At 36.0% G+C, this 12625-nt stretch overlaps 1 protein-coding gene and 1 pseudogene across 1 annotated transcript in view; one reads left to right on the top strand and one right to left on the bottom strand.

The window, feature by feature from the left end:
- WDR64 (WD repeat domain 64) overlaps positions 1-12625 on the bottom strand; it is a 113553-nt gene that overhangs the window by 74912 nt on the left and 26016 nt on the right. The window contains exons 8-9 of the mRNA XM_039883209.1: positions 10918-11132; positions 2178-2312 (exon numbers count right to left, since the gene is read on the bottom strand). Of these exons, the coding sequence (XP_039739143.1) occupies positions 2178-2312; positions 10918-11132 (350 nt within the window). The remainder of the gene's footprint in view (positions 1-2177; positions 2313-10917; positions 11133-12625) is intronic.
- LOC120619370 (uncharacterized) lies at positions 2959-3077 on the top strand (annotated as a pseudogene).

Raw genomic sequence — 12625 nt, 5'->3', positions numbered from 1 at the left:
AGAGGTATGGAAGATAAGACAGATTCAACAAGTGTTTATAAGGCAATATAGACAAATTTGGTGATTGATGTATTATGGGGCATTGAGGGAAAGAAAGGAGTCATATGGGTTTATAACATTTGCTGTTTTCCATGGTATATATATTCCTATCATGGCTGATTTCATACTAGCACTGTGGCATCTCTGAACATGGAGTTGGGAAAAGATGTACAGTCGCACATCATTACTTCTATGTTCTCGAGGGCTTAAAACCCTCGAGAACATAGATAATAGTAAAATGTAGTAAAATAAATAGGACGTGATGAGTTTTAAGTGTATATTGCCTATGTTTTTAATATAGTTGAATTGTGAGCTTATGTAATTTACTTTTTTAACGATGGCCGTGTTTAACGAGTGTGCCAAATTCCAGAAATCTTAGCAATCAACTTTCATGAGCTGGTATGATCTGGCTTCAGCATACCACTGATTTTATGTTTGTATTTCTTGTCTTTCACTTAGATTTTAAGCATTTAAAGACAGGGGTTATGACTTAAACATATTTATATTGTACACAGTGCTTAATGCATAGTGGCTTAGTAAATATTTTTTGAATAACTGATAGACTCCTTGATTAATAGCTGAACTGCATGTCCTGCACAGTTTTCCAGTTGTCATATTAACTAACTATTAGAATTACCCTGGTAAGTGTACTAGAAATATTTGTGCTGCTAAAAATATGGTTGTATATTTGTGTATCTTGGAAATGAAAATCTTTTTTCTGGTTGTTAAAGTAGAATATGTATCTTCTATTGGAGCACAAAAAAAAATATTTGCATATGCTTTTGCAATGTTTCTTTATGGTTATAAATGTATCATGATTTGCCAACATAGTATAAAACCAAACTAGAAATAAAGTTGCATCTACTTCTTAATTAAATATTTCAGAAACTCATTCCTTTGATACTTCAGGGTGAATTCACTGGCAGTTAATTCTGTTACAGAAACTAAATGAAACTCCACAATTAATTATGCCATAGAAATGATATTTGTATAATCAGATCTGGTGTTAAGAAATGATTTTTAAATTACCATGAAAAGTTTTTAATTCATTTCTCAGTGCAATATGTTACACACTACAGTAAGGTAAACATTTTCATCTTTTTCTAAAAAAGAAAAAAAAATATGTCCATTGTTGGGATTGAGTGATGACTTCCAAACTCCTTATAGGCCATACTAGAAATTGGAAGTCTCAATGCATTTTTAAAAGAAAGCTTTATTGAGGTATAATTTACATATAATAAAATTTACCTGTTTGGAAGTATTCAATTTAATTATAATAAACATACAGAGTTGTGTAACACTCACCCTAATAAGTTTTAGAATATTTTTATCACTCCGGAAAGGTCCCTTTGCCCACTTGGGACCCCTGCTTCCACCTCTCTCTTAGATATCTATTGATCTACTTTCTGTCTCTATAAATTTGTCTTTTCTGGACATTTTATTTCAATGGAATCATCCAATATGTAGTCTTTGATGTCTAGCTTCTGGCACTTAGCATAAGGTTTTTGAGGCTTATCCACATTGTTGCATATATCGTAATGCATTTTTAAAACTGAAAATTAAAATACAATAGCTCTTTTATAGTTACTATATATTTACTATTATCACATATTAATATAACTATTAACATACAGTTGCTGCATATAATATTTATTAATAAATATTTAACCATGCTTTTCAAATTCAGCTGTCTATAAGAAAGCTACCTTGTGTATTTATTACACATGGAATGTGATGATTGTATTGCAGATACTCACAGGCTATTGGTTAGCCAATTGACCTGTAAAAATGATTTTAAAGATATATAGATTTTAAAAATATATCGTTTTACCAATAGAACTCTATTTGGAAAATATAGTTATAGATAACAACTCTATTGATTTATTGCAATAGATTATACTATAACAAAAAACAACAAATGAGCAAAATTGCCAGTAGGATGATTCATCATGTTATAATTTGCATCATTAACATCAATTTCCTCCTAAAAATCTAATTAATTTTGTTAATAGAATAGAATAATTAACATTTGATTTTTCTAAAAACCAGTTTGAAAGCTCAAAGTCTGTCATGGGGTTATCAGTTATAAAAAGCCTGAAAGTCACAGAACATTCATATATATAAACTATTGTACTTACAAATTATCCTCCAGTCTCTTCAAGGATTCCAAAACTAACGAATGAACACTGTCTAAAGAACAGGATCCAAAGCAATTTAGGGCTGAAATATATCTAATTTTCATAACCCAGTCATTATGTAGCTTCCTTTTCACACTGGGAATTAAAAGAAAAAAAGGAAGGGTTATGTTAGACACACAGACACATCTACATGAGTGTGTATTTGGCATTTCATTTTGAGTTTAATAAACTGCAGTTGAACAGAGGTAAAAATTGTAATATATAATACTGTCCTGTGCATTGTCACTTTTAACTATTTAACTAAATTTTCATCACCTAGCTTATTTAAAATGGAAAAATAAAAGGTTATCACCAAATTTTGATCTATAGTTTTAGAATTTAAAAAGTAATATAGAAGAATTTCAGTTCACTATTGGAATTACTTTTTTACTAAAAAAATTCTGGTCATCCACATGAAGAATTCTGTTTCATATTGTTTTATATGTTACATGAGCGTGGAGAGAGAGATTATTTTTCCATGCCAGATAGTGTTAAATTTTGATCTCTGTCTACTTCTTTCCTTGAGTTGCACAGTGTTTTGCATACCAGTGTTTGCTGCTCACACTCCCACTGCCACCCATTCAATATGAATGAGTTAAGTGGATGTCAAATGCAGGAAAACTTTAATAATGGCTCCAGAATTCAATTATCATTTGACTTTAGTACATTTCACCCCATTTGGTTAGAGAATTTTTTGGTGTAGGAAAATGCCTCAACACTCAGCCTATAAATACACTTCATTGTATATGGCCATGCTACCCTGAACAAGCCTGATCTTGTCTAATCTCAGAAGCTAAGCAGGGTTGGGCCTGGTTGGTACCTGGATGGGAGACCACCTAGGAAGAGCAGGTGCTGTAGGCATAAAAAAATAAAATAAATAAATAAGGGATTGTAAACTGACAAGGTCCTTGCAATCTGTGAAGTCAACCAGGGGTTGCCTCGCCTAAAAAAAAAATACACTTCAATCTTGAATAATTAAATCATGTACATGATGCTCATCTATATGATTCAGTCATCCACATGCAAGTAATCATCCAAAAGAACCAACATAAACTAGTATTCATTTAACTATATCCAGATTCCTCAGATTCCTCAGATCCCCTATCATATTTCTATCATATCTGTCTAATAGAAATAGGGATGGAAAATAGGCTATGGAAATTTCTGAAAGGTTTTCTGACATTTTCTCACATTTCAATAAGGAGAAGAGTCATGTCTCAGCATCTATTCTAAAAGCTTATCATAATTAGAATGAAATGGCTGATAGTATACAGAGCAGCACATTTGATATCAGGAAAGCTCCCCATCAGAATCTAATACTTTGGTGGAACTAAATACTACTACTCATATATGAAAGCAGTAAAATGGAACCAGATACTTAATTATTGTGTTGTTCTTTGAGTTCTGGCAATGGACTAACCTTAATTCCTTGTAGTAACCATTATAATAAGCTTTTAATTGTATATTCTAACTCTGAGATAAAATATTTGTTAAATTAATAAAGTACAATCCTGAATTTTTAGGTTTTTTATAACTCTGTGTTATAATATGTTTTACATTAATAACAAAGTATAACCCTATATATTTAGAAGTATTTTTTCTTATCCCAAAAATTTCATTGAACAAAATTTAGAATGTAGAAAAATATAAAGAAAAAAATAAAAATTACCTCTCTGAAGTCCCATAGAAAATCATCATTAATATTTTTAGATATTCACACTCAATATTTTTCTAAATAGAAATACAGACAAACACACACAATCTATAAAACTGAATTCGTTAGGAAGGACCACGTAACATGGTGCAGACAATAGAGGCTTTGTTCATCCCCTCTTGTCACATCAAAGGTGTGACAGAACCATAGAGCAAAGAGCAAGCAGAGTCACCTGAGAGTCTAGATGAACAAAAGCCCTACAACTAGGGACAGAAATAAAACATTAACCTGTAACGATAGAATTTAGGAGGGGGCGAAGACACAAGCTGCCTGGTCTTGAGCAGCTGAGTGGGGCAGAGGCTGCGGCAGCTGCAGACACCTCTTAAAGGGGCCGTGTCTGCGGCTGGACTTACAAGGTGATAGACTTGCTTGCTCTGAGCACCAGCGCCCGTTAGGCTGCATAGGGGGCACCAGGGACCTACAGGGAGACACAGAGTTGTCTGAGTGAGGGCCGAGGCAAGACTCGCTCTGTACAGAAGTGCCGGCAGTATCCATTGTCCTTCTGTGGAGCCCTCCCCTCTCTCAGCATGTGGATGCAGCACCACCATAGCTGAGACATCATCAGACTGGGTAACAGAGGTCGCTCTATCTAGATGATTCCCTGAAACTCCACCTCCCCCAACTCACAGCCCTACCCAAGCCACATCTAGATGTGTCCTCGGCAAGTCCTGTGTCCCTTGCTGGGCAGCTTGAAGACCCACACTGGTGGCAGCTGACCTTGGTTTCTGGTGTGGCCTTTTAAGGCAACTATAAGCACAACATCTGTGGATTGCTTGCTGAATCTTAACAGATGGCCCTGGAGGGACACAGGCTGGGGCTAAACTTGGCCTGCAGCTGAGCCCTCTCAGGACTGTGCCACTGGACACCTACTACACAAAGCCACACTAATAAGACCAGGAGACTTAGGAGCTTTGCTTAGTACATAGAAACAGACACAGCCAAAATGGAAAGACAATGAAGCAGAAATCATATGAAAGAAGAGAACAAAGATCAAGGAAAAATGGAGTCAAACAACCTAACAGATGCAGAGTGCAAAACACTGGTTATAGAAATGCTCAATGAACTTAGGGGAAGGTAGATGACCTCAGTGAAAACTTAAACAAAGAAATAAAAAAACAAAAATGGAAATGGAAATGATAAAAGGGAATCAGTCAGAAATGAAGAATAATTATCTGAGATGAAGAGTATACTAGAAGGAATTAACAGAGTGGATGAAGAAGAGGATCGGACCACTGATAAAGAGGATGGGGAAGCCAAGGACACTTGATCAGAACAACAAGATAAAAGAAGCCAAGAATATCATAATAGTTTAAGAAGCCTACGGAATGAGATTAAATGTAAAAAAGGCCCTGTCATATTGGGTACCTGAAGGAGAAGATGGAAAACAGAAAGTTGAAAAATTATTTAAAGAAAAAATGATAGAAAACTTCCCTAACCTGTTGAAGGAAATAGACAAACAATTCTAGGAAGTGCAGAGAGTTCCCAAAAAGATGACCTCCAAAAGGCCCACATCAAGACACATCATAATTAAAATGCCAAAGCTTAAATACAAAGAGAGAATCTTAGAAGCATCAGGAGAAAAGCAACTAGTTACCTACAAGGGAGCACCCATAAGACTGGCAGCTGATTTCTCTAAAGAAACTTTACAGGACAGAAGGGATTAGCAGGAAATATTCAAAGTGATGAAAACCCAAGATCTAAAACCAAGACTACTTTATCCTGCAAAGCTATCTTTTAGAATCAAAGAACAGATAAAGAGCTTCCCAGACAAAAGCTAAAGGAATTCATCAACACCAAGCCAGTATTATAGGAAATGTTGGAGGGACTTTTTTATGAAGAAAAACATGTATCAAAAACAGGAATAAAGAATGATAATAACTACATTCCTATCAACAAGTACTGCAAATTGAAAAGAATTAAGTACTCCAACAAAAAGATAGAGTGGTTGAATGAGTAAGAAAACAAGACCCCTATATATGCTGCCTATAAGAGATTCATTTCAGAGTTAAAGACATACCCAGAACAAAAGGAAGGGGCTGGAAAAAGATATTGCCTTGATGGACCTAAAGGGTATTGTGCTGAATGAAGAAGTAAGTCAGACAGAGAGACGAATGCCACATGATTTCGTGTACATGTGGAATCTAAAGAACAAAATAAGCAACAATGACAAGAATGGAGACAAACTCATAGATACAGAGAATATTTTGAGAGCTACTAGATGGGAGGAGGGGTGGGAGATGGTGAAAAAGGGCAGAGGGATTCCGAAGTACAAATGGATAGTTACAAAATGGCCGTGGAGATGTAAAGTGGGTACCGGATTTAGTGGGGCGATCACTTTGTGAATTGTATAGATCTTTAATCACCATGCTGTACAACTGAAAATAATATACTATCGTATGCCAACTGTAAGCGAAAAAAACTCAGTGAATTGTACAATGTAAATATGAGCAACTAATTGTCTATTACATCTCAATAAACCTGGGAAAAATAAATAAAAATGAAAATATAAAAAAATGAATTCATATGTACATAAAAATTAAAAGTTGTTTTACTTAATATTTTTTTACTTAATATTATATTATGGACATTATTCATATTATATATTTTTCAAAACATAATTTAATGGGGGGTACATGGCATTCCCTAATACTATGATTCATTGAATGCATCTGGTACCTTAAATATTTTTAGACATCTGATGAAACATATATTTTACGTGTAAATATATTCCATATGTGTGCACGTTATAAAATATGCAAATATATATTTATATAACATTATATTTTACTATATATTATACATTTATGTAATATCAGAATTATTTATTTAAATTATTAATCATTCAAATTAACCATTTCCATATTGTTGGACACTAGATGTTTTACCATTAGAAATAACATTGCGATAACCATACTTATATTTTTAAACACAATGGGATCCCAGGTCCCAATGTATAAATGTTTACTGAGATCCTTGACACATCTGCCCAAATTGTTTTCCAGAAAGAAATTCAACCCATAACTTCCACCACCAGCAGTATGTTAGAATACCCATCTCAGGGCCTCTTCTTCATTTTGAATCTTCTGCAATTTTATAAGTGAGAAATTATACCGATTTTAAGTGAGGTGTTTTTTTTGTTGTTGTTAATAGAGAGGATATACTTAATACAATTTTTTTTCTGCTAATAAAAGAAATATAAGCCTTAGTTTAAAAACTTCAGAGACACTACGATTCTAAATAAGACAATAAATATCACTCATAATCTCATCAGTTGGAGAGAATTGTTGTTAGCATTTTTGCTTGATGATCATTTGGAAATGTTTATTGACCATTTGTACTGTGTGTGTATGTGTGCAGATTATCTGTTCATGACCTTTGCTCATCTTTCTCTTGGGGAATTATTGATTTTAAACTGAATATTAATTCCTATTAAAGAGTATTAACCTGCTGTTTATCATATTTGTTATAAATATTTATTTCAATTTTTTACTTAAAAAATTTTTTTGATGCCCAGAAATTTTTACTTTGTGTAGAGTCAAGTTTATCAAATTTTTTATTTGAATTCTGTATCTATTGCTTTTGTTTAGAATCTTTTTCTATATTCAAGTGCTAGTAAATAGTCACATATACATTTTATGGCTTTTTCATAATTTAATTTTTTAATTTAACTCTTAATTCATTCACAAACCTATAGATTCTATAGATTTTAATTGTCAATAGCACTTAAAATAGTAATCTCAGTTGCTAATTTTCCTGTCTGTCTTCTCTATTGGAAGTAACTTGAGGTAAGAGGCATTCCTTGTTCAGTTTGTGTTTCAAACTTTATTATGGTGTCTGACACATTGGGTTTTTTAAATTATTTTTTAAATATTTTTATTTATTTTAGTTATAGTCAACATATAATATTACGTTAGTTTCAGGTATATGACACAGTGACTAGACATTTATATAACTTATGAAGTGATCACCCCAATAAATCCAGTACCCATCTGACACTATGCAGTTATTACAATACTGACTATATTCCCCAAGCTAAACTCTCATCCCCATGACTATGTTGTAACTACCAATTAGTACTTCTTAATTCTTTTCCCCCTTCACCTATCCCCATACTCCCCAATCTGACAACCATCAAAATGCCCTTTGTATCTGTGACCTTGTTTCTATTGTTTGTTTATCCTGTTCTCTAGATTCCACATATACACTGGTCTTCCTTAGTCTGACTTACTCCACTCAGCATGATATGCTCTAGGTCCATCCATGTTGTTGCAGATGACAATATTTCATTCTTTTTTGTGGCTGAGTAATATTTCATTTTGTATAAGTACCACCTCTTCTTTATCCATTCATCTACTAATGGACACCCAGGTGGCCTCCATATCTTGACTATTGTAAATAATGCTGCAATAAACATATGAATATACATGTCCCTTCAAAGTAGTGTTTTAGGTTTGTTCAGATAAATACCCAGAAGCAAGATTACTGGGTCCTGCTTTGTCTCTTACTATAGTCTTTGTTTTAAAGTCTATTTTGTCTGGTGTAAGTATTGTTACTCCAGCTTTTTCGATTTGTTTGTTTTCATTTTCATGAAACACTTTTTTTCATCCCTTTACTTTCATTCTGTGTATGTCTTTCGATTTGGCGTGTCTCTTGTAAGCAGCATATTTAAGGGTTTTGTTTTCTTATCCTTTCAGCCACCCTATCTTTTGATTGAAGCATTTAATCCTTTTTCATTTGAAGTAATTGTTGATAGACATGTAGTTATTGCCATTTTATTTTTCATATTTTTTATCTTTTTTCTTCTTCTTCTTAAAGAAGTGCCCCTAATATTTCTTGTAATAGCTGTTTGGTGTTGATAAACTCTTTTAGCTCTTTCTTTTCTGGGAAGCTTTTTATCCATCCTTCAATTCCAAATGGTAGCTTTGCTAGGTAGAGTAATCTTGGTTGTAGGTCCTTGCTTTTCATCACTTTGGATATTTCCTGTCAATCTCTTCTGGCCTGCAAAGTTTCTGTTGAGAAATCAACTGACAGTCTTATGGGAGCTCCTTTGTAGGTAACTAATTGTTTTCTCTTGCTGCTTTTAAGATTCTATTTGTCTTTAACCTTTGGCATTGTAATTATAATATGTCTTGATGTGAATCTCTTTGGGTTCAAATTTTTTGGGACTCTGCACTTCCTGGAGTTGTATCTCTGTTTTGTTCACCAGGTTAGGGAAATTTTCAGTCATCATTTCTTGAAATAGGTTTTCAATTCCTTGCTCTCTCTCTTCTCCTTCTGCTATCCCTATGATGTGAATGTTGACATGTTTGATGTTGTCCCAGAGGTCCCTTAAACTATCCTCATTTTTTTAATTCTTATTTCTTGTCGCTGTTCTAATGGGGTGTTTTCTGCTATCTAATCTTCTAAATTGCTGCTTCAGTCCCCTGCTTCAGTCCCCTGCTTCATCTAATCTACTGTTAATTCCTCCTAAGGTATTCTTCATTTCAGTTATTGTATTCTTTATTTCTGAGTGTTTTTTTTTTTATATTTTCTATCTCCACTTTTATGTTTTCTATCTCTCTGTTAAAGTTCTCACTGAGTTCCTCTACTCTTCCCCTAAGATTATTGAGCATCCTTATAAACAGTGTTTTGAACTCTGCATCTGGTAGATTGCTTGTCTCCATTTAGTTGAGTTCTTTTTTGGGATCTTAATTCTGTTCTTTATTTGGGCCATGTGTGTTTGTCTTTCCATTTTGGCTGCCTCTCAGTGTTTGTTTCTATGTATTAGGCAGAGCTGTTTTATCTCATTGTCTGAGCAGAGTGGCCTTATGTAGTAGGTATCTTGTGGGGCCCACTGGCATGGTGTCCCTGGTCACCTGCTCCAGGTGCCCCAGGTGTGGCCCTTGTATGAGTTGTATGTGCCCTCCTGCTGTAATTGGGCCTTGGCTGGTGTTTGCTCTTTAATGAAAGGAATTGACCCTCACACTGATTGGTTATGTTGACTAGCAGTGACCAGTGGAGAAGCTGTTTTATAGGGTCTGACCCTACAGAATAGCATTCGCTTTAGCAGAGCTTTAGTGCTTGCCTTGTTTGCCCTTTTGGTATGTTGTCCTCAGGTGACCCCGGGTGGTGCTCTGGCTCAGACTGAGGCTGAGCACTGGGCACGCAGGTTAGGCCTCCTGGAAAGGGCCCTGCCACAGGCTAAGTTCAGCTGCAGCCTGTGCCCTGCCTGGGTCCACCTGGCATGAGCCACCAAGCAGTCTGCAAATGGCTGCCACTATGCTGGGCTTGGAAGTGCCTCAAGAGACTGATCCAGGAACCAAGACCAGCTGCCGCTAGTGCCGGGGTTGGGACTGCTCAGTAAGAGGTATGGAGCACACTGAGGCCATATGCTGCTTGTTTAGGATCTGTGAGCCTTTGAGAGATGTTAAGAAAATTTGCAGCATAAGTCAAGACAGGCTGTTTGTATGGAAAAGCCAATGGAAATGGCTTGGGTGGGCCCACACGTTGGGAGGGGTGAGGTCTCGGGGAGTCACCAGGGTGGGGTGACCAGTGTTAGCTACATTGATGGGGACTTAGATATGATGGTTGCCAAGGTCTACAAGGCACATGAGGAAGGGCTCAACAAAGGAACAATACCTTCTACCAGGACTTCTGTCTGGGAGAGAACTACCACTCCAGCCCTCACCCTGAAGCCAGACAATCAGTTCCTCCCCATGTGTCCCTGGTGCTCCTCAGGGGAGACTCTGCAGCTATTTCAGCCACCATTTGTAGGAGTGGGACCAGGTCGTTTTGTGTCTTTGCCTTCCTACCAGTCTCGAAGTAGCCTCTTCCGTGTGTTCTTCATTGCGTGTTATGTAGTTCAGTTGTAATTTTTATGTGGTTGTAAGAGGAGGCAGGTAGAACATTTACCTGCTCCACCATCTGTCTGGCACATTATTTTTATTATATAAATCCTTGAACAATGTCTATATTAAATCCATTGAACTACCCATGTAATACTCTTACCTTTTAAAGTTCTTCGAGTCTAAGATCTGATTTTGTGATTTTTTTTTGGATTTTGCCTGCTTTAATCCAAAGTCATCACTGTTTACTGTGAATTTGTTCACAAAACCACCATCATCCCCCAAGAGGATGTCATCTCGGCAGAGATGGTCAGGCAGAGACACTACACACACACAAAGGAGGCAGTGATCCATAGGCTTTATGACAAAATAGTTTTCCTAGAAACAGAAGAATACTTTTAATAAGTTATCACATTGCTCTAAATATCTAAGTATTAAATTTAAATATTATCCCTATTATTTAATAAAAGTTTTACTTCTGATGTTTCTCACTCTAGACACTCCCAAAGGTTAAAGGGCTTGAAAACAAAGTTAACCAAGTAAAAGTTAATGAATATTCACTGTGAACCCAACATTGTGTTTTGAGGTGTTTTGGGGAGGAAATGGTGAGGTACCTACTTCTCTCTCAGTAGCAATGAGATTTTCCCAATGTAATACTGTGAATGTCCCTGTCTTGGATTTGTAAGGCAATATTAACAAAAAGCATAAAAGGTCTGACCCTGACTACTTAATGACTGGGTTATAAGAATTAGATATATTTCAGTCCTAAATTGCTTCGGATTCTGCTTTTTGGACAATGTTTAGACCATTGACATAAAATTGGATGATAAAAAGGTAAATCAAATATTACAGTCCCAATTATTTTACAAGGAGTTAGTTATCTGGAGAAAAATATCCTAATACCCAAGTTTATACAGAAATGTTCAACAAGCATTTGTCTAGCTGACTCTGCTATTAAATTGAGTTCACTAAGCTATACAGCGATTGCTCTCCTGGAACTCAGTCTCTATTTAAGATGGAAGAAAAAATATTTCTAAAAAATTTAATTTGTTTCATTCCCTGCAGAATGAGTAAAACTCGAACATATTTAGAGGTTCATTCAGTCATTCAACAAATATTTATTGAGTACCTACAATATGCCAAGAACTACTCTAGGCACTGGCCATACCATGATCAACAAGACAGGTTTCCGACTTTGTGGGCTTCCATTCTAGTGGGGAAAGATGGAGGAATAAAATAGATAATTTTAGATAATGGAAAGTGCGTGTGAGGAAATAGAGCAGAGTGCTGTGATGAAGAGTGACTAAAGAGGCCACTTTAGATCCCACGGTCAGGGAAGGTGACATTTGATCTGGGGCCTGAAGTAGCTGAGAGGAAGATTCAGAAGTGGTTAAGAGGAAGGAGCCTAGAAGGAGAGATTAGTGACAAAAAGATAGGGAAGAGGCCATGGAGCCTTGTCCTGGATGAGGCAGGAGGGATGAGAGTGTCAGATGCAAGGAAATTTCATCTTCAGAGAGAGAAAAGAAGAAAGAGGGAAGTATGAGAGTATTCATATTTAAAGCTGTAGGTGGGAAGGCTGGAATTTGAAAGAGGTAAAATCTCAGAGACTCAGTTTTCTCAAGAAAATAGGGGCAAGTTCATCAGCTGAGAGGGAGAGGACTTGAGAAGAATAATGGGATTTTGGAATCCTGGTCAGGAATGGGAAAGTGAGCTGATGAGGATACGAAAGAGACTGACAGAAGCTACTGAGTGCTCAGGTGAGTCTGCAGACCCTGAATCTGCAGTGAAACCAACGAGTATGGCTTTGTGTGTTTCACCAGCAGTGCTCAGCCTCTGCCCAGAAGCAGAGAAGAGCTGTAGCGTCTATCCTG

Source organism: Pteropus medius, unplaced genomic scaffold (genome assembly GCF_902729225.1).
Source record: "Pteropus medius unplaced genomic scaffold, Ma_sr-lr_union100, whole genome shotgun sequence".
In the NCBI taxonomy this organism is placed as follows: Eukaryota; Metazoa; Chordata; class Mammalia; order Chiroptera; family Pteropodidae; genus Pteropus; species Pteropus medius.
This window is presented reverse-complemented; position numbering and strand designations above follow the sequence as displayed.